Genomic DNA, 25,792 nt, shown 5'->3' with positions numbered 1-25,792 from the left:
CCATCTGGTATTTCTGTACGGAGTTTGCATGTTCTCCCCGTGTCCGCGTGGGTTTCCCCCGGGTTCCTCCCACCATCCAAATGTGCTCTATATTATAGATAAAATAAGCCTAAATCTTTTTTCTAATGTCTTACTCTCAGGAAGTTCACCTTGGCCTCAGCAGCGGGGGAGTTTCAGATCGACCTGAGCTCAATCTCCCCTCGCCCTGTGAAAGGAGGGAGCCCTGGGCTCGAGGATCCCTTGGGCTCAGGGCTCTCTCCCGGGACAGAATGACAAACAAGCAAATCGTGAGCTAAGTGTGAACTCTTGAAACAGTGTGTTTTTTATTAAATAAAATGCCTTAAAATGTAAACAACTTATTAAAAAACATCCAATAATGTAAATAAGTTGTCATTTAATATGTCAATAACTCAATTTTGATAAAAATGTCAGATAGAACCTTATAATTCTAAGTTGACGAAGTGTTATTTTGTGCCCCGCTCTTCCCTACACTCTTAAAAATACAGGTTCCAAAACACTATCTTTAAAGCTATGCCACCGAATAATCAAATGACCCATCTTTAGTCAGATTAATCAATCTTGTTGTGGTAAAGAACATTTTAAAAGCTAATTTTGAGAATAGTATGAATGCTAAATATTCTTCGTAGAATTACTGATGCTGATTTTTGCAACACAATCTAAGGGTTGAATTAGAATAAAATGGAGTTGTTTTGTTTCCACAGGTCCCATGAGAACATTACAGCATTTAAAGTTATAGTTCATTCCACATAGCATAAGTCAAAGCCTCCAGTTGGTTCTAATGCAATCACTGAATGGCCTATATATAAACCAGTGCGATGAATATAGAAACATAATTATGAGGAAAAATACTTGCATCGTCGAGTTTTTTTTTTTTTTCTTTTCGGTCATCCCAGGACTTCTCTGTCCCACGGATGCGTCGAGGCGTGTGTGTTCATGTGATGCAGGGAGGATGTGTCCTAAAAGAGTTTGCATCGAGCCAAACTGCATCACTTCTGAGTCCGACCACCGCACAGCACGCATCTGTGGATATCCCCCCTTTCGCTTTGCATTTACATCTGGTGAAAGAGAGGAAAGGGCAGAGAAGGAGAGCAGGATTGTGAAATGGGAGCTGCGACATCATCCGCTCGCCGGGACAGCAGAGGTGAGGAGGACGCGGCCGCGGAGGAGCTCACTGCAGCTGGGAGCGATGCTCCGGAAGACGGCGGTGCTGCGGATGACAAGGTAAAACCGCGAAGCTCGCCTCCTGCTGCAGAGAAATGCTTTAGAAAGTTTCAAATGCATATATATGAATCTAAGGACAAGCATGGGGCTGTATGTCAAAACATAATACCAAATACACATGCATACCTAGGCAGAATTGTTTTAAAGGGATAGTTCACCCCAAAATTAAAATGTACTCACCTTCAAGTGGTTTCAAACTCAAAAGAAGATATTTTGAAGAAAGCTGTAAACCTGTAACCATTAGTGGGGGAAACTAATACTCAAATTACTGTAATTGGGTAGTTTTTACTTTCACTTGAGTACATTTTTAGTGCTGTATCAGTACTTATACTCCTTTATTTTCCTTCAATCACTTCATCATTTTTCTTGTCTATGAGGATTGGCTGAGTAGAAAAATCAGTCCTGTTCCAATCAAATCGAAAACAGACAGTAAATCACTTTATACTGAACAACCTCAAGACAAGGGCACTTTATAAACGCAGCAACCTGCTTGAAAGCTTGAAAAGTGTACAAGATTTCCAAAATCCAAAAACACCACTGTATGAAAGTCAATAGTTAGATGTTTCTATTCTAAACTTCAAGTGGTTTAATTACTACATGAGTTTCTTATTTCTGTTCAACTCAAACGAAGATATTTTGAGTAAAGCTGGAAACCTGTGAACATTAGTGGGAAAAACAAATACTATGGAAGTCAATGGTTACGTTTTCAGCTTTCTTCAAAGTATCTGTAAGAGCCGTAATTTAATTTAATACAATTTATTAATAGTGCTTAAATTACAGTTTATATGTTTCGTTCTGTACATTCGCTATTTCATCCCTACTTCTTTGTTTGTAATGGTTTGCTCCACGTTTACTGGACTGTTTTAAGTTATGTTTCAAAATCTGAAAGGGAGACGGAGCAAACACCATTTTTTGACCAGAGTTTATTGTTATGCTGCTTGAGAATTCTTTACTTGGTAAAAACCAGAGTTAATCTATTGCTGATTTTCTGAAATTCTAATAGTACAGTGTCTTAACTTATTAAAGTTTGAAACAAGTGAAGGCTAAGTAAAGAATGACAGAATTTACATTATTGAGTGAACTATCGCTTTAAGGTAGCGTGACGCTTACAATGTTGCAGATTAATTAACAATTTGAGATTTTTTATACCACAAGAAAAAATACTATAGTAAATACTGTAGTGTTTTTTTAGGCATACTATATAGTTAAGGAATTTTATATAGTCTATTGTGGTAATTTTATAGCTGTAATGATAATACAACACCTACTGTAAAATAAACAGTGCAATGCTAATTGTTTTCTACAACTATAGAGTATATTACAAACTGAAGATGATTTTTTTGGTTTTGTTTTTACAGTATATCAGTTTATTTTGGTTAATAATATAGTATCCCATACAGTCTAAAACAAGCTGGGATGTTTTAACCTAACATTAGGTCAAACATGGGTTTCATTTAAATGTAATGTGAAAAATTATCCAAACCTTGGGTTTGTTCTGATTTCAGCAAACACTGAAGTCCTGCTGAAAAAAACTGCTTAAACCAGCATAGGCTGGTTGATCAGCCTGGATTTAGAGGGGTTTTGGCCAGCCATTTCCAGCCTAGTCTTAGCTGGTCAGGCGACCAGCTAAAACCAGCTTGACCAACCAAGCCAAAACTAGCTATGTCCAACTTAAGACCAGGCTGGAAATGGCTGGAAACCGGCCTGGAATGGACTGGTCAACCAGCTAAAACCAGCCAAACAGCTTAGGCTGGTTTAAGCTGTTTCTTCAGCAGGCTTAATACAACACAGCAATATTTAGAGTGTGGCATTCATTAACAAACTGTTGTAAATTCTTTCAAATAAATAAATATATATATATATATATATATATATATATATATATATATATATATATATATATATATATATATATATATATATACATATATATATATACATACATACATACATACATACATACATATATATATATATACACAGTATACTGTAAAAAGTGTATCAAAAACAATATAGTATTTACTATAATTTACTGTAGTATTTTTTTTTTTTTTTTGGGGATGTATTATAAAATTCTTGGTCACATTTTAAAATAGTAGTTTTTGTTAGTTAACACATCAACATTTACTAATGCATTATTAACATCCACATTCATGCTTGTTAACATTAGTTAATGACTAAGTTAATGAACAACTTTATTTCCATTAACTAACATTAACAAAGATGAATAAGTACTGTAATAAATGCATTGTGTTCATGTTGGTAAATACATGAACTAATACAACCTTACTGCAAAGTCTTACCAAATTTTTTTGGTTAAATAAAATGTTTTCAAATAAGGTGACTTGACAAAGTAATTGCAGAGAAATAGTCTAATGCATTTCGTCCTTTAAATATTCGATGGTGAAAAGTTCATGCTGAAATCGACGGCTTTTGGTCGCAGCCTTTGTTTCTGGAGCTGAACACAGTTTGAGACATTGTCTGAAACTGCAGGGGACAAATAAGAGTTCACAAGGACAAAATTAAGAGAAATAGCATGCAGAAGCAATAATATACTCAATAGATTTTTTTTTTTAATAGGAGAAACAATAAATGTGAAAAAGCGACTTTAATTTCTGTTTTTCTCTCCTATTAGAAGGCAGCACACCAGATTTTCAGATGTAGCATACACTGAAAGATCTCTTACATTTGAGTAAACATGTTTTTGTTTTTATTTTGGTTAAAAAAGATTTATCAGGAGTTTTCAACAATGCCCATGAATTAAATATCCTCACGTTCATTGTTTTTAAATCACTAATAAAAGCTAAAGGAAGATTAGATGAACTCACTGGCCACTTTATTAGGTACACCTTACTAGTACAAGGTTGGACCACCTTTTGCTATCAGAACTGCCTTAATCCTTCATGGCATAGATTCAATAAGGTACTGGTAATATTCCTTGGAGATTTTGGTCCATATATTAACATGATAGCATAACACAGTTGCTGCAGATTTGTCGGCCGCACATCTGTGATGCAAATTTGAGTTACTGTTGCCTTTCTATTAGCTTGAACCAGTCTGGCCATTCTCCTCTGACCTTTGGTATCAACAAGGCATTTGCGCCCACAGAAATGCCGCTCACTGGATATTTTCTCTTTTTCCTGACCATTCTCTGTAAACCCTAGAGATGGTTGTGCGTGAAAATCCCAGATCAGCAAATTCTGAAATACTCAGAATACTCAGTCACTTAAATCACCTTTCTTCTGATGCTCGCTTTGAACTGCAGCAGATCGTCTAGACCATGTCTACATGCCTAAATGCATTGAGTTGCAGCCACGTGATTGGCTGATAAAAAATTTGTGATAACTAGCAGTTGGACTGGTGTACCTAATAAAGTGGCCGGTGAGTGTAGATGTTTGGCCTAAATTCACTTTAGTGATAAAACTGAATAAGATTTCAGTTAGTTCAGATTATTTAGCTTAGGTTTTCTAAATGTTAAAATGATTGTGATTTGCATTCATTTCTATCTTGAAATCACGAATTTTGAATTGTCATATTTGTGCTGGTTTTCAAGACATTGATGAAGAGTCTGTCTTCGTGTGGTATAAGAACTGTAGTAGTAAGTCATGTTTTGGATAAAATCATGCACATTTTAACATTATTATTTTGGCTAAATAATTTAATAACAGTGACAACCTATGCACCCCTAAAGGCCGACAAAGAAACTTTCCATTCTCTAAAAATGAAGCCAAATTAAATTACACAATGTTACTCGCTGCTACACGGCTTCTCTTCATGTGAACTGAATTTCTAGTTTGACCTTTGATGTTTGTTTGTTTGGATTATTTCATTGCATTAAGTGAAGGTTGGAAATTTTAAATGCAATATTACATTTTATATTGCCGACAATAAATGTAATTATAACAATGCAATTCCATTTCTTCTCAGTATTTGGGTTTATCAGTTGTTTTGTACTAATGTGTGCATTAATACTGTGTCCATTATTACATTTTATTCAGTTGTATGGATATTGCAAGGAGCTAAACCAATGTAACACTGACATTTGTGGCAATGAGAAAAGCAATAATTGTTTTATTATTCTGATATTTATATATAATATTATGGCATGAAAATAGCTTCAAATAATGGTAAAAAGCCATTTAAAGCATTAATAAATGTAAAGTTAAAGTCAAAATTATTATTATTAGATTTTTTTTTTCAATATAAAATATTTCCCAAGCGATGTTTAACAGAGCAAGGAATGTTTCACAGTATTTCCTATAATATTTTTTCTTCTAGAGAAAGTCTTATTTGTTTTATTTCGGCTAGAATGAAAGCAGTTCGTAATTTTTAAAGTCATTTTTAAGGTTAATATTGTTAGCCCCTTTAAGCTAGATTTGTTTTGGATTGTCTACAGAACAAACCACTGTTACACAATGACTTGCCTAATTATCCTAACTTGCCTATTAACCTAGTTAAGCCTTTAAATGTCACTTTAGTCAAATATTATTTACTGTCATCATGGCAAAGATAATAGAAATCAGTTATTGAAACTATTGTGTTTAGAAATCTTCTCTCCATTAAAATGAGGAAAGCAATATACAGGGGGGCTAATAATTCTGACTTCAACTGTAAATTGTAATAATTATACTTAATCACAATTTCAATTTCAATAGAATAAATAACTGCAGCCTTAGTGCACAATAATGGCCAAGGATATTTGTAGTGCTCTTATTCCCAAAGGATTGTAGGAATTTTCTCCTACTGCGTGGTGTGCATTGATTTTTCCATGTAAAACATGATGAGGTCAGCCATGGTTTAACAGGAAGTCTGTGAGATGGCTTTTAGTCAAAGGAGAGTCATCTGAAACTCATGAATGGGTTCGTTTATTTTGTTTTGTTGGTTATCCCAAGGGCCATCTTCATCAAACTACATTGTGGTTAGGTGGTTTTTGTTCAGATTATGTAGTCAAAAAATATTGTGATAAACTTTGTCAAATGTTTGGGTAATTGCTTAACTTGCATGCACTTCAATTGTTTTTGAGTGAGCAGTGCTGATGTAAACTATAATACAACAAACTCAACGAGAAGGTTAGATAAAATAATATATAGAAGCATAAGAACTACAATGACAAATAATTTATGGGGATTTACATTTGCAATTAATTAATTATTTTAACTATAACCCTATGAGGTGGTTGTTTTTTTATTATACATAGTTTGTTTATTCATTGTTACCTTAAGCCAATAAGTTAAGGTAAAAACCATTTGAGTAAACCGATTGCAACAAACCATTTAAGTTCAAAAACTGATCCTAATGAGTACTGTCAACTTAATCCATTTGAGTAAATGAAGCAATTTGAGCACAGTGAAACCCAAAAAATGAAGATAATTTAAACCAACCGAGTACTGTAAAACCCATTAAGTTAAGTCAACTCAAACCGTTTGAGGAAACCGATTGCTACAAACCATTTGAGTTCAATAACTAATCTATATGAGCACTGTGAACTTACTCCATTTAAGTTGAAGTAATGAGGTATTTAATTAACTCATCACCTTCAACACTGAGTTCAAAACTCTTTTCAAATGAGTCGAAATAACTTTCAGTCAAGTTTGAGTTAACTACACTCATTTCATGCGATAAACTTGGCTGTTGGGTCTTACAATGTATGTGATCTTATTAAAAATGATTAATTTTATTAAAGTTATTAACCCTTGACCTGCATTGTAACCGCCTGGGTGATGTTTTGCCCATAGGTTTTCATTAAAACAAACTAAATTGGTAAAAATAAAATTCTGAGAATTCAAGTGATTTACAATATACTTTACAATATAAACTAACTTCTAACTTTTGTAAATAATCTGCAGACTTCTGCTGAGCAATTTTGAGTGTATAAGAGCTAAAACCTTTAAGGAAATTTAAAAACAATGGACTTTTTTTATTTAAGGTTAAAATGCAATCATTCGATTAGAACCACTTATTTGGTAAAAGGTGGTTCATTCCGCTGTGGCGACCTCTGAAATAGAGACTAAGCTGAAGGAAAATGAATGAATGAATGTTTGTTAAACAACTACAGTAGGTCTATAATACATCCACTTAAAGACATAATTACTTCACAAATTGTATTGAACGGACAAATCATCTAAAAATTTTAAGATTTACATATTCAGTATTAACAAATATATTTATAAAAACTGAATATATTTAAAAAGTAGATAAATGTAAAAAGTATTTACAACTGAAATAAATAGAAGTAAATATTTACTCCTAAATATTTCTCTCCCCCCACCACACCGCACAAGCCTCACACAAGTGAGTGGGCTTGACAGACCACCTGCAGAAAACACACTGTTTCATCTCTCTGACACCTGCACCAGTATTGCACTTGCACCTGACACTTTCTTACAAAAAGCATTGTGCATTTACGATGGGTTCTACACACAATTGAGTGGGCTTGACAAACCACCTGTGTGAGGCACACTTCTCTATAAAAACACCCAATCTCCTTACTCTAGCACTTACTTCTCTGAGCACTAATAGTTCCTTTAGTACTTGTGTGTACTTGTGTGACTTCTTATTTCACTGAATGCCTCCTTAACTGTAAGTTGCTTTGTACAAAACTTGCTTGCTTACCTACTCCCAAGGCCATTTATACCATAGTTGATATTTAGCCACACCATGTTGGTGTTTCGTAACATCTAATTTTTATGAGGTGAGTTTAACCCAACACTCAACCCCCAACATAGCCTCCAAAGCATCTGCTAAATGACTAAATATAAATAGAATATGTGCAGTATATTCATATTAAGCAATAGATGTTCACAGGGTGAACAATCTTTCTATCAGCAATCAAGTTCATCAGAAGGCACAGATTCCATGTGGGTCCTGTCATGACTTATATTCTACATCCATTCTTTATCTTATTTGTCACTCTTTAATCTGTGCTTCCTTTTTCTTAGCTGCTACAGACAAATGGACAGATCTCCAATCTGAATGCAAAGACAAAGGACCCTGCAGATGAATTAAATTGCCAATTTGAGGACAGAGTACTTGCAGATGGTAGGTGAAACTGTTATAACTCCCTCAATGTTTCCCATAGTAATAAGAACAGCCCTTTTATATAGTTGTAAATATTCATGTGCAAATATTTTATGTATTTATAATGCATACTACAATTTTTATTTATTTGTCAGTCAGCTCTGGGTTTGTCACATTAAAAGAAGATGGCACAGAAACCCTCGAAGACCTACAGAATTTGGATTCTCTTCAACCGAACACTAAGAATGAGAGCAGTGAGATGGTCAATGCTGGTGTGAATTTGAAAGAAGAAACTGAGGTGGACAACCAGGTGAATGATATCAATGAGGTTGGCTTCAAAAGAATCTTCCGATTTGTTGGATTTAAGTTGACCCTAAAAAAAGACACATGTGAAAAGACTCAAGCAAATGAGCAAAAAGAGACTGAAGAGAATGAGCTAAAAGAAGCTGATGCCTCAGAGGATGCCAAAGATGAGGATAGTGATGTGGCTGCAATTAAAATCACACCTGATGAGACTCATAAAATTGAGGTGTCTTCTGATGCAGCAGAACCTCCTTCTCAACAAACAGACAATGAAACAGAGCCAGATCAGGACATAAAGATAGTGGACTTTCATGTGGTGGACACACCAGGTAAAGAAATGGAGAAAGAGTCAAGCCTTGAGCCAGAGGAACCAATGTCCCCAATCAAGCAATTCTTTACACAGGGAATCTTTGCCAGTTTAAGAAAGAAAAAGAAAGAAGAGGAAATACAAAAAGAGAGTAAGGAAGAGGAACTCAAAGAAAATGAAAAGAAAATTGCTGAAGAGGAGACTGAAAAACAGGACAGTAAATGCATGTGCCTTGATATCCCTTATATTATATCAGAGGAAGGCAAAGATTCACAGGAGAAAGGCGATGACAGTTTGTTACCAGAAGGAGAGCTTCAGAATTCTTTAGAGAAAGATAGGGTACAAGGAAGCCCACTTAAAAGACTTTTCCGGAAATTTTCCTCAAGAAGGCAAAGAGAAGGTAAAGCTGTGGAAAAGGTGGTTGAGGTTGAGGAACAAGTCTCTGAACAGCCAAAACCATCCTCAGAAGTCACAGAGCTTGGGAAAGCAGAGGAACCATTAATTGGGGAACCAATAATTGAAGAACCAACAGTCAGGGAACCAAAACCTGCTGATGAGGAACCGGTAGGTGATGTAGGCCCTCAGGAGTCCAAAAAGAAATCTGACACCACTGTTTCCTGGGAGGCACTGATTTGTGGTGGCTCTGCTAAAAAAAGGGCTAGAAAAACAAATGAGAATGAAATGACAGGACAGGAACAAGAGAAAGTGACAGATTCTCCACTGGGAAGTTCCATTGAGGGTGATTATGATCATCTGACATCATCGAATGAACAAACCGGAAGTCCTGCAGAAGGGGAGGTGGGATCCACATGGAAAACGTTTAAAAAAATGGTCACCCCAAAGCGGAAGGTTAGACCCGGTGAAAGTAGTACACCTGAGCAGATACCTTCTGATGGGGAAATGAGCAAAGATGAATTATTTTCTATGAAGAAACTTATTCCTGGTCATAAAAAGAGAAAATCGGAGGCAAGACAAGACCAGACATCCTCTGATGAGGCTGCTAAGGATCATGAATCAGATGATGAAGATGATGAAACACCAGCTATTATTCCATTGTCTGAGTATGAAGTGATTGAACCTGAAACTTTGAAGGAGATGAATGAGCAACGAGTTGAAATCACAATAGAGCATGAGATGCCAGAAATCCCCTCACAGGCATTAGAAAAGGACACATTCAAGGTTGTAGCTAAAGTTTCAAGTAACACTGCACCAGCAATTATACAATCCCTCTCAGAGGACTTTGAAGAACTGACAGACTTTTTGAGCAAACATCAACAACTGAGTGATATACCAGAGGAAGGCATCATTGAGGAAAGCATTGAAACACCAGTATCATCTGCTGAGTGGACAACACAAGATGACACCTTAGCTGAGGACATTGTGGAGTTGACAGCTGATGCAGTTACTGCCCCCGAACCAGAAAGTTTTTTTGGGGATGACACGACTGAAATGGTTTCAGCTCTTTCACAGCTAACTGAATCACCAAGGTCATCTGGACATGTTACACCAATGTCGGCTGAATATGATGTACAAACATCAGATGCAATTCTACATGAAGCTATTCAATCCATTTGTATGACTCCAAGTGTTCAATCGGTAACTACAAAGGATGAAAGTAAAAAAACTCTGGCTGTGTCATTTTCACCTTATATTGTACAGTCATCCACACCAGAGGAAACAAAGGTTTTGGTTGCACATAAGAAAACTGAGGCAACAGCAATATGCATAGGCCTAGTATCTCAAGAAATTGAGTCTGTTGAAAAACATCTCCCTGCACCCTTGGTGGAGGCAATACTTGAGGTCTGTGATACTGTCCCAACTGAATTAGCCTCTGATAACTTTACAGATGAACTTGAAGTTGCGAGATTTGGGACAGATGAGGTCTATGAAGCTGAAATCAAGAATGTGAAGACTGAGTTTCAGGAAATGATTGTGAATGAAAAAGAATCTACTACTGAAAGTGAACAAGACAGGGTGCAAGTAATTCAGTTAGTCACAGAGCCTCTTGTGGATGAATCAGAGGAGACTCATATACAGGACAAAAAAGAGGAAAGTACAACTGGTATTGAACTTAGACGAGATATTGACACAAAGCAAAGTGAATCTGGCCTGGATCAGGTTATGTCAGATAACACCCATGGTCCTGAAATGGAGTGTCCATCTTGTTCAGCAGATGAATTTGAATGTAATCAACTAGCAGCTGCTGAAGCTACACTGGATACACTTTCTCAGGTAGTTGAACAAGAAACTGTAAACAAAATTCTTGATATTACCAAAGCCACAGATGCCCCTGTAGAAGACACTGCCTCAGCAGTTGAGTGCCCGGAAATCAAAGAGAATGTTAATATTATTAGCCCAATTACAGATCAAGTACAAGTAGAGACAATTGTGTTAGAAGACAGTTTACAAATAAAAGATGTTCCATCAATACAAGCTGATGTAAAAGATGCTGATTTATCAGTAGACAATTCAGGTGACATGTCTATCAAGGACATCGGTGAGAAAATGGAAGCAAGTGGTGACGAAAAAATTACACAGCAGGAGATTAAGGAAGATCATTTAGAAGAAGAGACTGGGGATGTTGTTTCTTCAGAAGTTGTTCAAAATGTTAAGACTGAAAATATATCAGAATCTATAGATGATTTATTAGTGAAAGAACAGTTGCCAGCCGAGAAGGCACTCACAGAACCTGTATCCGAGAAGGTTGAAGAGGCCCATAAAGAAGTTACTGATACAGATGTGGATGACAACAAAGTGGTGGACAATGCACATGACAGAGCTGACAGGATTTTTGTGAAAGATGAACTTTCTCTAAAGAATGGGCAACCTTTAACAGACACTGAAAGCAACGAAACAGAGTATCAAGATCTTTCGACCAATTTAAACAGTATGAGTGAATCTCCTGACATAGCTGTTGGAGAAACTGAAAAAGGAGAAACTGAAAAAATAATACCTGTTGTTTCTGAGTTTTCAAAAGATGTACTTGAGTCCACAAAAACACCAACAGAAGGTGAAGTTAGCTGTGAAGCCATACCAACAATTCTATGGACACCTTCAGCAGAGGTGGAAGTAAAAGCTGTACCAGAAGAAATTGTGATTTTTCAAACAGAGGAGTGTAGTCAAGACACCCAACAAAATGAACAACTACAAACAAGTGAGAATAACAAGACTGGCAAAGTTTTAGAGATGGTTGCCATTATTGAGAAGACAACAAAACAATTAGAGCAAGAGAAAGGTACAGTGGCCGAACCAGAAGCACAGGTACTGACAATGTCTGAGCTACAAAAGGCAACAGAACAAGAGGGTGATTCATCTGAAATTACTGTAGTTCATGGTGTAGCAAAAGATAGTGACCAGGCCCCAGCAGTGACATTAACAGATACAATAAGAACAGATATTCCAGATGAAAATTATAAAGAGGCTGTTGCTCCCATACTGAAACCAGAAAGGGTTGACTCAAGGATGACCGTGACTGAAGAGAATAAAGCAAATGCAGATTCAATGCAAAAATGTGAACCCCTTAGACAGATAACAGAAATGACACTGTCAAAAGAGTTGCAGGTAGACAAGGCAGATAATAAAGATGAAATACCAGCAGTGACAGAAGTAATTCCCAAAGAACAGGTGCCACCATTGAGGTCTGAAGTTACAGCAGAAATGCCAGACGTTACTGTTTCTGAAGTACAAACAAAAGTAGAGAGTGCACTCAGGGCTGCAACGCTTGAAGTGACAGAACCAAAGGTAGAAATGCCAGTAGTAACAGAAGTTACAGTAGAGTCAGCTGTAGTAACTGAACTGGAAGTAGAGAGACCTATAGTCACATCAGTTGTTGCAGAACTTGAAGTAGAAACACCAGTGGTTACATCTACTACAAAAACAACTGATACTCACACTTCCCAAATCATAGATGCTGACACAACAGAGTTGACAACAGTGATCAAAGAACATGTGGAGAAGCCAACTGTTATTTCTGTGGTAGTTACACCTGCTACACCTTTAGATGAAGTAGCACCAGTTTTAACTCAAAGCCATGAGTCAAGGGTTTTAGATGAAGTGAAAGACGCAAGTGTTGAACCAAGAGCAATAGAAACACCAAAGGTTGAATCAGTGATTGTTAGGACTGTGGTGGCCCCAGTAGTAGAGATACAGAATGTGATTCCAGTGGTAACAGCACCAAATCTTGGCTCAATTATAATGACAGAGGGTTCGTCTCCAGTAGTTGAAGCAACAGTATTAGAAACAACAGCAGCCACAGCGGTAAAGCCAGATGTGGTAGAGATCCCAGTGGTACAGACACCAGATATAGATTCAGTGATAATGTCACCAGCTATAACATCTGTGCCTTTAAAAGAAGTTACCCTAGATTTGACTTCATTTGCAGAAACACCACTGGACAATGTTAAAGAAATTCCTGTTGTTTCTCTCACATCAGTAAAACCAACTATTGCTGCATTAATGCAGACAACAGATGCTGAGATACAAGCTAGGGTTCCAATGACAGTAACAGAGGCCGCATGTCCTGTAGTAGTTACAACAGATGTAACTCCAGTAGTGCCCGGAAGAATTGTGATCCCAGTATTAGAAGCTCCCCATGCAACTTCATCTACAGTGGTATTACAAACACCAACTCAAATGTCAGTAACTGTAACAGAAGCAGAAGCTCCAATCACAACATCTGTAGCAGTATCAGCTGTAATCCCAGTAGAAGAAACAGTCAGAGTAACAGAGACTTCACCTCCAGGAGTTGTTTCAGTAACTGCAGCAGTAGAAACACCTGCCACAATCCCAGTTGTACAAACTCCAACTGTAAAGTTATCTTCATTTGCAATGGTTGAGACACCAGTTGTGACACCAGTGGTACTAATGCCAAAACAGGTTTCAGAGAAAGCAAAGGAGACTGCACTATCAGCAGTCATTTCAGCAGTAGAAACACCTCCTGTGATCCCAGCTGAAGAATATCCTGTTGTAAAGTTAACTCAAGTTGCAGTGGTTGAGGCACAAGCTGTCCACCCAATGGCAGAGACACCAGGACAGGGTTTGGTCCGAGTAACAGAGGCTTCACCTCCAACAATTGTTTCGGATATAACAGCAGCAGTAGAAACACCTGCCATAATCTCAGTTGTAGAAACTCCAGTTGTAATGGCAACACCAGTTACAAATTTTGAATTACCAGTTGAGACCCCAGTGGTAGAGATACTAGGCCTGGTTTCAGAAACAGTGAAAGAGACTGCACCTCCAACAGTGGTTTCAGCAGTAGAAACACTCCCTTTGATTACTGTTGTACAAACTCCCACTGTAAAGTCAACTGAAGTTCCAGTGGTTGAGCCACCAGTTGTGAAATTAGATCAGGTTTCATCGCTAGTATCAGAGACTTCACCTCCAGTAGACGTTTCAGCAGTAGAAGCACCTGCCATAATACCAGTTGTAGAAACTCAAGTTGTAAAGTCAACTCCAGTTGCAGTGATTGAGATGCCAGTTGTGACCCCAGTGGTACAGATACCAGGTGAAGTTTCAGTGATAGTAAAAGAGACTGCACCTCCAGCAGTTGTTTCAGCAGTAGAAACATCTGCCGTGATGACAGTTACAGAAAATCTAGTTTTAACTTCAACTCCTGTTTCAGTGCTTGATGCTCCAGCTGTAACCCCAGTGGTTCAGACATCATGCCAGGGCTCAGCCAGAGTAATAGAGACTTCACCTTTACCAGTTGTTTCAGGAGTAACTGCAGCAGTAGAAGCACCTATCATGATCCCAGTTGTAGAAACTCCAGTTGTAATGGATGAGATACCAATTATGACCAAAGTGATACAGACACCAAGTCAGGATTTACTGATGGTAAAAGAGACTGCACCTCTGGTAATTGTTTCAGCAGTTGAAACACGTCTAGCGATACCAGTTGTAGAGACTCCTATTGTAACGTCAACTCAATTAGGAGCGGTAGAGACAACTGGTGTGCTCCCAGCAGTTCAGGCACTAGCCCAGGATTCAGTCAGAGAAACAGAGACTTTACCTCAAGCAATTATTTCAGGAGTAACTGCAGCAGTAGAAGTGCCTTCCATGATCCCAGTTGTAGATATTCCAGTTGCAGTGGTTGAGATCCCAGTTGTGCCCCCAGTGGTACAGGCACCAGGCCAAGGTTCAGTCAGAGTATCAGAGACTTCACCTCCATCAGTTGTTTCAGGAGTAACTGCACCAGTAGAAACCCCTGCCATGATCCCAGCTGTAGAAACTCTTGTTGTAAAGTCTCCAGTAGTTGCTGTGGTTGAGACACCAGTTGTGACCCCAGTGGAGCAGACAGCAGGTCAGGTTTCAGGGATAGTAAAAGAGATTGTACCTCCTGCAGATGCTTCAGGAGTTACTTCAAGAGAAGAAACTCCTGCTGTAAATTCAACTCCAGTTGCAGTGGTTCAGCCACCTGTTTTGACCCCAGTGGTAGAGATATCAGAGAAGGTTTCAATGAAGGTAACAGAGACTTCACCTCCAGCAGTGGCTGAGACATCAGTTTTGGCTGCAGTAGTAGAAACTGCAGTTGTAAAAGCAGCTCCATCTGCAGTTACTGAGACACCAGATTTGACCCCGGTGGTACAGATATCAGAACAGGTTTCAATGAGGGTAACAGAGACTTCCTCTCCAGTGGGAGCTGAGACAACAGTTTTGACTCAAGTAGTGGAAACTTCAGTTGTAAAACCAGCTCCAGCTGCAGTTACCGAGACACCAATTTTGACCCCAGTGGTACAGATATCAGAACAGGTTTCAGTGAAGGTAACAGAGACTTCACCTCCATCAGTGACTAAGACAGCAGTTTTGACTCCAGTAGTAGAAACTCCAGTTACAAAACCAGCTGCAGTGACTGAGACACCAGTTATGACTCCAATGGTACAGTCACCACGTCAGGTTTTAGTGACTGTAACAGAGACTGCACTCCCAGTATTTGCTTCAGCAGAAAAACCTGTTGTGGTCCCAGTTGAAACTCCAGTACTAAAACCAACTCTAGTAGCAGAGACCCCAGTAATGACAACACCAATTTTGACTTCAGTGGTAGAAAGGTCAGTTCTAAGTCTAGTACTAGAAACTACAGCACCAACTACAATTGCATTGACAGAGAGACCTGTTATGATCCCAATGGTACAGACACCAGCTTTGGTATCAGTGATCGTAAAAGAGACTGCACCTCCAGTAGTTCTACCACCAGTGACCACAACAGCAGAAATACCAGTTAAGAGTCCAGCAGTAGAAACTCTAGCAGTAAAGCCAACATCAGCAGTGACAGAGACACCAATTCCTGTGGTCCCTATAACAGAATCACCTGTTGTGACCCCAGTTGGAGAGCAAGTAGCACAGACACCAACAACACCAGCCACAGCCTCTGTAAAAACACCACCAATTGGGACTGTGATGGAGACACCAGCTGTAGTTTCAGAAGAAAAGGCAAAGCAGCAAACAGAGGTAGCAGAGGCACTTACTTTAGCCCCAGTTGTAGAGGCACCAGCTACACCTCAACCTGTTGTGACACCAGATGTAAAGGAAGCAATAGTGCAAGTAGTTGCAGAGGACATAAAGAAAGCAAACACAGAGCCTTCTGTTGTATTTGAAGATGCTGTACAACAACACGAGGTAAAAACATCAATTCAAAAAAATCCTAAAGGTCCCATGCCACACGAGGCTGTAGTTACTTCAACAGAACCTCAGCCAGAGATAGAGGAGGATGTCTGGGAGGATGCTGTAGATAACATTGGAGACTCCCCCTGTCAGTTGACACACACAGAGGATGAACCCCAAGATACTGCTGCTAAACAAGCATCCGAAGCTGTAATTTGATAGTGGCATGCTAAACCACAAACAGGATTTTGTTAGTAAGTGACTTCATTATATTTCCAAATTTTCTGTTAAAGCTTTATTTTGTTATTTAAAATACTGATTGTATCATTTCAGATCCAAGTTTAACAACAAAAGATAAGAACTTTCACATCTGGAAGAAGCCATGTGCAGCACAAAATCAGCCGGGACTCACATTTCTATACAACAAAGAAATGACCACACCACTGAGAAGTAAAATTGCTTCAAAACATCAATTTCCTTGACGTTCTTTGATCAAGCATTACATTTTACTTTGACAAAGAAAATAATGCAGTATTTAAAACCATAAAAAGCAGCTATTTTATCATATTTATACTAAGGATATTTATCAATGGGCTTATTATTTTTATCCTGACTCTGATGTTAGCTTATCCCACATTAAGCTGTTACGTAACTAAAACAAAAAGTTTGGTTATAATATAAAAGTATTTGTACGCATTATATCCTATAGATTTGACAGTTTGGCATGTATAGTAAAACAAGTGTCATTGCTGAAGGCAATTACGATGCCTGGTATTTTAAGAAATGTACTAATTAAATAAATAAGGAGGTATATTTATTTTAAACCATCATATGCCTTTTGATAAACCTCTTTCTTCTATACTCTAAACAGTAATTTACAGTTTACCAAAGTAAAAAACCCCAATCATGCTTCATTAAGAGAGATGTAAATGGTGTTCAGTAAGATTAAATCACTTAATTTGTAACTAAAATTAAATTTTGAGCAATCAAAATCGTACAATTTATTTTTTATTACACATTGCTATGTGTCATTGTCACCAATGAGGTTTAATTTACAGTTTAAGAAAGTACTCGACTACTATCAGCATAAAATAAGCATGCATTTTTGGAGTTATTGGCTTGTTTTTTCACTCAGTGTTAAAAGACCTATTACTACTGCATATTCACTCAATGGTTTTACATTTTTAAACATTATATAAGCTACCATGACCGTGTTCAAAGCATTTGAACTGACCGAATAAGCCATTACTGCATTGAAATCAAGATTTGTTTGATGAAGTGTTTGAAACCACCTGTACAGAAGGTTTGAGTATATTATACTATGCATAATTGGAAGAATTGCAATATTAACCATCCACTAAAATCAATGGTCTTAAACTCAATTCCTGGAGGGCCGCAGCTCTGCATAGTTTAGTTCCAACCATCTCTAACTCTAACCTGCTTAACAGGGTATATGGAAAAGTATGCGGAAGGACTTAATTTTTCAGTAACCTGGGTCATGAGCTTCCGGTGAACTGTATGCCTTTACAAAATCGGTACGTTAAAGGTTTTCTTTAAAAAATCAACCATCTTCACTGCCTGATTGATATACGATATAAAGGGTGTCTCCGATTGTTCAAAAAGCACTGCATTACATTACTTTTTTTCCACACCATGTATTTAAAACATTAACATTTATTTTACCCTAATATATTCAATGGTGTTTCTGCGCTAGTCTGCTGACCCTGATGGGCATGTGTATTTAAAAGTCTTTTCATCTCGCTTTATGCTTGAACAACTGAATCAGGGGTGTCCAAACTCGGTTTTGGATGAACGGTGTCCTGGAGAGCTTTAGCCCTAATCAAACACACCTGAACCAGCTAATCAAGCTCTTACTAGATATTACCAGAAACTTTCTGGCAGGTGTGTTAAAACAAGTTGGAGATAAACTTTAGGACTGAGTTTGGACACCCCTGAACGAAGGGTGTACTCACACTATGCTAACCGAACCGTGCCTAGGCCCGTTTCCCGGATCGTTTGAGAAGTGCGAATGCTCTGAATCAGGCACAGGCAAGGTTCACTTGGCCAGCCCTGGCCCGGTTGGAAGAGGTGTGCCAGAGCACGGTTCACTTGGGCTTTGGCGCAGTATGCTTGTAGTGCGAGTGCAAAGCACGCCTGAGCCCGAAACTGAAGATGAGACGTGCCTTTTACGGTATTATTTCATATTGATTTATTAATCATTATTACTGTTCAATGAATGCAAACTGTCATAGATTATTAAAGATGCAAACCCCTCACTGCACTTTAGCAAACCTCATAATTCCTGCAGCACAAGGACTTTATGATTGTCTATGAGCGTCAAGTGTGGCTGATCTGTGTGGCGAAATATTTGACTGCGTGTCACCGCATCCCAAAGGACTAAAACAATATAACTAAATAAATCTTCGCTATGCTGAGCGAAAGCGCTTACTGAACAGTGCATCATCGATGACGTAAGCATGTCCAGGCCTGAATGTAATGTGAGTGCGGGCCGTCAAGGGAGACGGGAGGGGGGACAAGCATGCTTTGGCCCAAGGGAACCGTACATAGTGCGAGTATGCCTTAAATGAACACTGAAGTCTATTTAACTGATTGTATTTTAATTACATTACAACATCAATGCTGTAAAATGAACCTCTGTAAAATTGAAAAAAAAAAGTCACATTAACCATTCACCGGAAGAGTATCAGTATGGGAACACTAGCTGTGCATATACCCTATAGTCCAGGGGTGCCCAAACTTGATTAGCCCAGACTAGCTAATCAAGCTCTTCCTAGGTATACTAGTAACTTTCAGGAAGGTGTGTTGAAAAAAGTTGGAGCTAATCTATGCAGGACACCAGCCCTCCAGGACCAAGTTTGGACACCCCTGCTAGTCTCTAGTAGTCTTGATCACCTTGATTAGTTGGATAAGCTGTGTTTGATTAAGGCTGGAGCAAAACTGTGCAGAGCTGCGGCTCTCCAGGAATCTAGCTTGAGACCTATGCACTAAATACAGGGATATAGTTCCTGGATTTTGACGCATTTTTAAATGTATGTCTTAACATGAATTATATTTCAAGTTTTATTTAAATAAAGGAAACTTTACCCATCTGTGGCTCATGGTTTATCAGATGTCAATGTACAACTGCTTTGATAAAATATTGGTTTCTTTTTCCATCTGCAACGGAGGATGCTTTAAACAGTAAATAATACTGCCATTTTATTAGATTCAAACAATTAAACCTCTTAGGCACAAAATTACAAACAAAGCACATTTGACTTTTTAAAAAAAGAATCTGAATCCATAATGAAACATAAAAAGTTAAACATTGGCACTGCAAGAGATGACTTAAGATGGAGTGGTTACTTCAGGAGGAGCTGCCAAATCCTGATTTTCATTCTCCGCCATTGAATATTCTGCTGATGCCGCAGCTTCATTTTCAGTCAAACACTGATGTTTGGGAACCTCTGAAGGACTTGCAAATGGTGTTGCACACATGCTGCATTTATAGGGTCTTTCTGAAGTCTGGAAGAGAGCTTCCACCTGACTGTTGTCTTCTCCGCCACACAGAACCAAGCTTTGTTTATTAACCATAATATATGAATCTGCATCCTGGCTCAAACAAACATGTCGAGCAGCCTGGTTCGCTCTGCAGAAGTTCTTTGCACAAGCACTGCATTTGTACGGTTTTCCTGTGTGAATGTACATGTGCTCCCGCCAGTGGCTCTTCTGAATAAACTTGCGAGCGCAGGTCGGACACTCAAATTTACGCCGCTTCATTTCACGGCCCATCTCAGTGCCATCCAGGTTGTCTATATCGGCGATTTCGGAAGGTGGTGGGGTGTCCTCCATCCACGCCTGTTGATCGGTATCACTAATAACATCACTGTCAGCATGCAAATGGTCTTCCTCTATATCCTGACATTCAAGATCAATATTGTGACCATTTTGCGGGGCTGATACCTGTGGCTCGGTTGCTTGGTTGGTGTGGACCAGTAGATGTTCCTTTAACTTGCATCTCTGGTTAAATCGGACTCCACAGTAATTGCATGTGTAATGCTTTCTGGAAGAAGCACTTCTACTCATTATGCCATATGTGAGGTGTTGGACCATCGTGGCTGCAGGGTTCTGGGTGGGCGAGTCTATGCCAACAGGTTGTGGGGATCTATAATCCATATCAGTGTTTTCCAAAAATTCACGGCCAAAAACATCAGAGCTTTTAGCATAAACGTCATCCTTGGATGTTGAGTTTCTTTCAGGCCGGCTGCACGTCTGATCAGGGATCTGGATGCCGTAAAGGGAGTTTGTCAAAGGTGTATACTGGGATTCGGGGTTTATAAGAAGACTTGCCTCCTGTAATAAGGGATAGGCGTGCAGAAATTTTACCCCTTGCTCTAGGCGAATCGGGTCGATGGGTTGTGCGGTAAATTTTCCAGTGTACATTAAATTAAGCAGGTAGCTAAAGATATCGGCCTGGATGTCTGAAGGCTTCAGGCGAACACAGTCACTACAAAAAAAGAGAAGCAGGAAAAAAATTATTTAGCAATGTTATAGACTATGTATTAATATTTTTTTCCTACTTGAAACTTGTAGACTGATTCTAATGTGAAATAATCTTCAAAGATGTGGCATTTACATGTACTGAAAGCCATTCTAAACTGATATTATTGTGTGATGCTAAAAAAAAAATAATTATAATCCGATCTATAGCAAAGACTCTAGAATACACAAGACATGTCACTCGTATAGTTTTGAATGGGGAAAAGTGTAATGTTAACATGGCGAATGAAGCCCCGCCTACTAGCACAGGAGCCAATCATCGATCGCTATAGACTGACGTTTCTTCGGGGGGAAGCTCGGACCAGACATGTGCTTTTACGACAGTTTGGTGGACAACAAACACATTGGAATCTCAGCGAATACTTGCTTCAGAGACATAAGAAATATATCCACACAAAGCTTGAAATCTGTACTTTTAAATAAATTAAGTGCACTTGAAAACAAATGTTTTCTGGTTTTGTATTCTGTATGAAACGCACGCAAGGTAAAGTCCATCTTGTCAATCGCACATCACATGACAGAAAGTACTCAAACGCCCACAAACTTTTAAACAAAGAGTCGCTGTGATTTCTGGAGGAGATTCGCCATAAAGACAGAGTTGTGGATTACTTCAGAAGAACAGCGCGATCTGACGAAGCACTATCCAGAGGATGATAATGTGTAACCCTGCCATAAATGAGATTGGAAAGGAAGGAGATCACGAAACCATCGCACATGCGCATTAGCTTGGGCACCCTGAAAAAAATGCAGATTTTGTTTGAACGTTTAGAAACGAAACTTATGGTACAGCTGTTGCTTAATTTTATTGGTGATTCCAAATATGTAATGTAATTGTAAGCTTGGCTAACAGTTTGGGAGAATTTGATGTTTCCCCATTCAGACAGAATGCCCGTGTTGTCTATCGGCGATGGCATCGTCTATCGGCCCAACCCTAATGGCTGTTAAACTGTTGCATTTTTTGTGTTATCATTATGCTTGTGTTTATATAGTGTGTGCACCGTTGTGTGCAATGTTTGTATGTTTATGACCACCTCCGAGCATAGTGGGGGTCACGAGTCACTGGAATTGTTGTTTTTCCATTGCAGTCTGTGGTATTTCTAGCACGTTTCTGTATTTCCATGTGTTGTGAGAATTTGTGCGAACATGTGTTGTCAAAATGATGAAGATATTTCATTAATTTGCTAGTGTCTTTCTATTTTAATATTTTCTTAACTTGCAGCACATTTGAGCTTTCTCAGCCACCATACATATCCCTGCAAATGCAACCTATTATTTAAAGACTCAAAAAATGTATATAAATATTTGCCATGAGCATATTGAGTTTTACAAATTATAAAGGCTTGAGAGTTCTACATATAGCCCATTTAAATGTACTCCAAATTTAAATAAAACCTTTTTGGAAACAAATTCACATTACCTTTCCTGATGGATGAAGAGCATGCGGAAGTAGTTTGAGAACGCAGCAAGAACAGCTTTATGGGCTTTGAAAAGAACATCTCCGATGGCCACAGTACAATCACAGAGAAAACCAAACTCTCGCTGAGCATTGAGGCGCTTCAGAAGAACAAGACCATGATGGGCCAAGTCCATTTTTTTCCTCCTGAAAACACACATACACAAATTAAAGTACTTAATTTTTACCAGTCAATTCAAGTTTAATTGAATAGCGCTTTTCATGATAATTATTGTTTCAAAGCAGCTTTACAAAAGGAGCACATTATTGTATTAATCAAAATCAGAACAGTTAAGGTTATTAGTTACCATAACTTAATTAGTTATCAATAACTTTAATTAAATAGTAATTAATAGCTTTTCACAGTTAAAGTTAATATATACAAGCATAGTTAACCTGCAGTTGTATAATTAATGTAAAGTTGGTTTCATATTTATACATTTGGACTTTCTACTTAGCAATATAATTTTAGAAAAGTATTCTCTGCAAATTCTAAATAGTGAAATCTTATTAGCAATCAATGACTAACAAAACACTGTTCGCACAATAAATAGTCCTAATGTTGCTTTGAAGTCATACTAACATGTGATTTCGAGACCAAATATTAAAAGTACCATGGCAAACAACATAGGGAGCCTGTCACAAGTTGTCACTGAACGAATTTGCTAATATAAAACCAACTTTACCTCAATATATTCAAAGTACCATGGTAAACAACATAGGGAGCGTGTCACAAGTTGTCACTGATCGAATGTGCTAATATAAAACCAACTTTACCTCAATATATTCAAAGTACCATAGTAAACAACATAGGGAGCGTGTCACAAGTTGTCACTGAACGAATTTGCTAATATAAAACCAACTTTACCTCAATATATTCAAAGTACTATGGTAAACAATATAGGGAGCGAGTCACAAGTTGTCACTGAATATATTGAGGTAAAGCTGGTTTTATATTAGCAAATTCGTTCAAAGTACCATGGTAAACAATATAGGGAGCGTGTCACAAGTTGTCACTGAACGAATGTGCTAATATAAAACCAACTTTACCTCAATGTATTTAAAGTACCATAGTAAACAACATAGGGAGCGTGTCACAAGTTGTCACTGAACGAATTTGCTAATATAAAACCAACTTTACCTCAATATATTCAAAGTACTATGGTAAACAATATAGGGAGCGAGTCACAAGTTGTCACTAAATATATTGAGGTAAAGCTGGTTTTATATTAGCAAATTCGTTCAAAGTACCATGGTAAACAATATAGGGAGCGTGTCACAAGTTGTCACTGAACGAATGTGCTAATATAAAAAAACAACTTTACCTAAATATATTTAAAGTACTATGATAAACAATATAGGAAGCGCATCACAAGTTGTCACTGAATATATTGAGGCAAAGCTGGTTTTATATTAGCAAATTCGTTCAAAGTACCATGGTAAACCATATAGGAAGCGTATCACATGTAGTCACTGAACGAATGTGCTGATATAAAACCAACTTTACCTCAATATATTCAAAGTACCATGGTAAAAAATATAGGGAGCGTGTCACAAGTTGTTACTGAACAAATTTGCTAATATAAAACCAACTTTACCTCAATATATTCAAAGTACTATGGTAAACAATATAGGGAGCAAGTCACAAGTTGTCACTGAATATATTGAGGTAAAGCTGGTTTTATATTAGCAAATTCGTTCAAAGTACCATGGTAAACAATATAGGGAGCATGTCACAAGTTGTCACTGAACGACTGTGCTAATATAAAAAAACAACTTTACCTAAATATATTCAAAGTACTATGATAAACAATATAGGAAGCGCATCACAAGTTGTCACTGAATATATTGAGGCAAAGCTGGTTTTATATTAGCAAATTCGTTCAAAGTACCATGGTAAACAGTATAGGGAGCATGTCACAAGTTGGCACTGAACGAATGTGCTAAGTTGGTTTTATATTAGCAAATTCGTTCAAAGTACCATGGTAAAAAATATAGGAAGCGTATCACAAGTAGTCACTAAACGAATGTGCTGATATAAAACCAACTTTACCTTAATATATTGAAAGTACCATGGTAAACTATACAAGGAGCGTGTCAAGTTGTCACTGAACAAATGTGCAAATATAAAACCAACTTTATCTCAAAAGTTGTAAAATATATATGTGATGTCTATGTGTACGTTCAATCAAGTGTATTAAGTGTGTTTTGTCCTTGAACTCTTGATGGCTGGCAATCTTCTCTGCTCAGGTCAGTCAATTTACATTCCTCATTAAACATTTAATTATATTTTGGTGATTATAAACCTATGTGTAGACTTGACTTTATATACAATTTACGTGTAGGGTAACATTCATCTGTTCCCATAATTATAACAAAAACATACAATTGAGCACATGCAAAAACAAAATTATATTAAAAAAACGAAAAGAGACCACAGAATGTCCTACTTCAGTGTCTAAATATGTTTTGAGGCATCTGTCTGTGTGTGTGTGTGTGTGTGTGTGTATGTGTGTTGAAGCCCCGCCCATTCTGGTGAATTCGAGTACAAAAGTTTCCGCGGACAAATAGGAAACACGCGCTCACGCAATGAACCCAACAACATAACGTTACACTAATTAAAAAGCGAAGAAAATCAGAGATGGACAGAGAATTGAAAACGACACTCTTTCAATAAACGAAAGCCACGTCAGGAAGAAAACGGTCAAAACATTGATCCTATTCAGTCAGGATCCGCGTTGTAATCGATAGCGCGCATCGTAAACAACAAGCCGACGACTTATTAAACTGTTGTTTCAAATAAGACGTCACTCACCGCGTTGTTCTTGTAGACAGAATTCAGACGCTTTATTCGGGTTGGTTTGTAGGCTGGGAAAAAAGGAGGAAATGTTTTGACCGCGCAGTCTGAGTTCAGTCAGCCAAAGATCTGCTGCTGTTTTCCGGAGGCTTTGAATCACATGACACGAGCGCGCGCCTGATCGAACGCCTGTCAATCACTGGAGGCTGATCAATCAATCAGACAGCGCGATGGCGCAATGTTTGTTTGTTTTTAGTATCAATATTATATCCTGGGAAATTATGAATAAATGTGTGAAATATTAAACGCCTTGCCAGAGTTTTAAGATGGCCTTTCATGTCCTCACACTTGTTGCCATGCTCCAAAAAACAGCTTGAGCACATAAACCTTTTCACAGCGATATTTGAAGAGTTCAGATATAAAAATCGTACAGTAAAATTGAATTTTTTTCCTTCCCATTAAAGTGCAATTATTGAACATAAACACAGCAGGCTAAGAAAAATTTCAAATAAACGTT

The 25,792-nt window shown here is 37.9% G+C and overlaps 2 protein-coding genes across 3 annotated transcripts; one reads left to right on the top strand and one right to left on the bottom strand.

Annotated features, from left to right (window-relative positions):
* The first annotated feature begins 1,027 nt into the window (after positions 1 to 1,027).
* akap12a (A kinase (PRKA) anchor protein 12a) lies at positions 1,028 to 19,573 on the top strand. The gene is made up of 4 exons (XM_056477763.1): positions 1,028 to 1,242; positions 8,181 to 8,280; positions 8,415 to 16,719; positions 16,799 to 19,573. The coding sequence occupies exons 1-3, from the start codon at positions 1,123 to 1,125 to the stop codon at positions 16,682 to 16,684; spliced, it is 8,490 nt and encodes a 2,829-aa protein (XP_056333738.1). The 5' UTR covers positions 1,028 to 1,122; the 3' UTR covers positions 16,685 to 16,719; positions 16,799 to 19,573.
* Positions 19,537 to 25,430, bottom strand: zbtb2a (zinc finger and BTB domain containing 2a). Of its 2 annotated transcripts, XM_056477766.1 has the most exons (4): positions 25,294 to 25,430; positions 22,443 to 22,625; positions 20,852 to 20,972; positions 19,537 to 20,749 (listed from the first exon to the last, which is right to left on the bottom strand). In XM_056477766.1, exons 2-4 carry the CDS (start codon positions 22,613 to 22,615, stop codon positions 19,814 to 19,816), a joined length of 1,230 nt encoding a protein of 409 aa, XP_056333741.1. In that variant the 5' UTR covers positions 22,616 to 22,625; positions 25,294 to 25,430; the 3' UTR covers positions 19,537 to 19,813. The 2 variants fall into 2 exon arrangements, with proteins under 2 accessions (XP_056333741.1, XP_056333740.1); XM_056477765.1 differs by having other exon boundaries at positions 19,537 to 20,972.
* Positions 25,431 to 25,792: the final 362 nt, after the last annotated feature.

This window comes from Danio aesculapii, chromosome 17, assembly GCF_903798145.1.
Source record: "Danio aesculapii chromosome 17, fDanAes4.1, whole genome shotgun sequence".
Classification (NCBI taxonomy): Eukaryota; Metazoa; Chordata; class Actinopteri; order Cypriniformes; family Danionidae; genus Danio; species Danio aesculapii.
The sequence above is the reverse complement of the archived record's forward strand: the minus strand, read 5'-3'. Positions and strand labels throughout refer to the sequence as shown.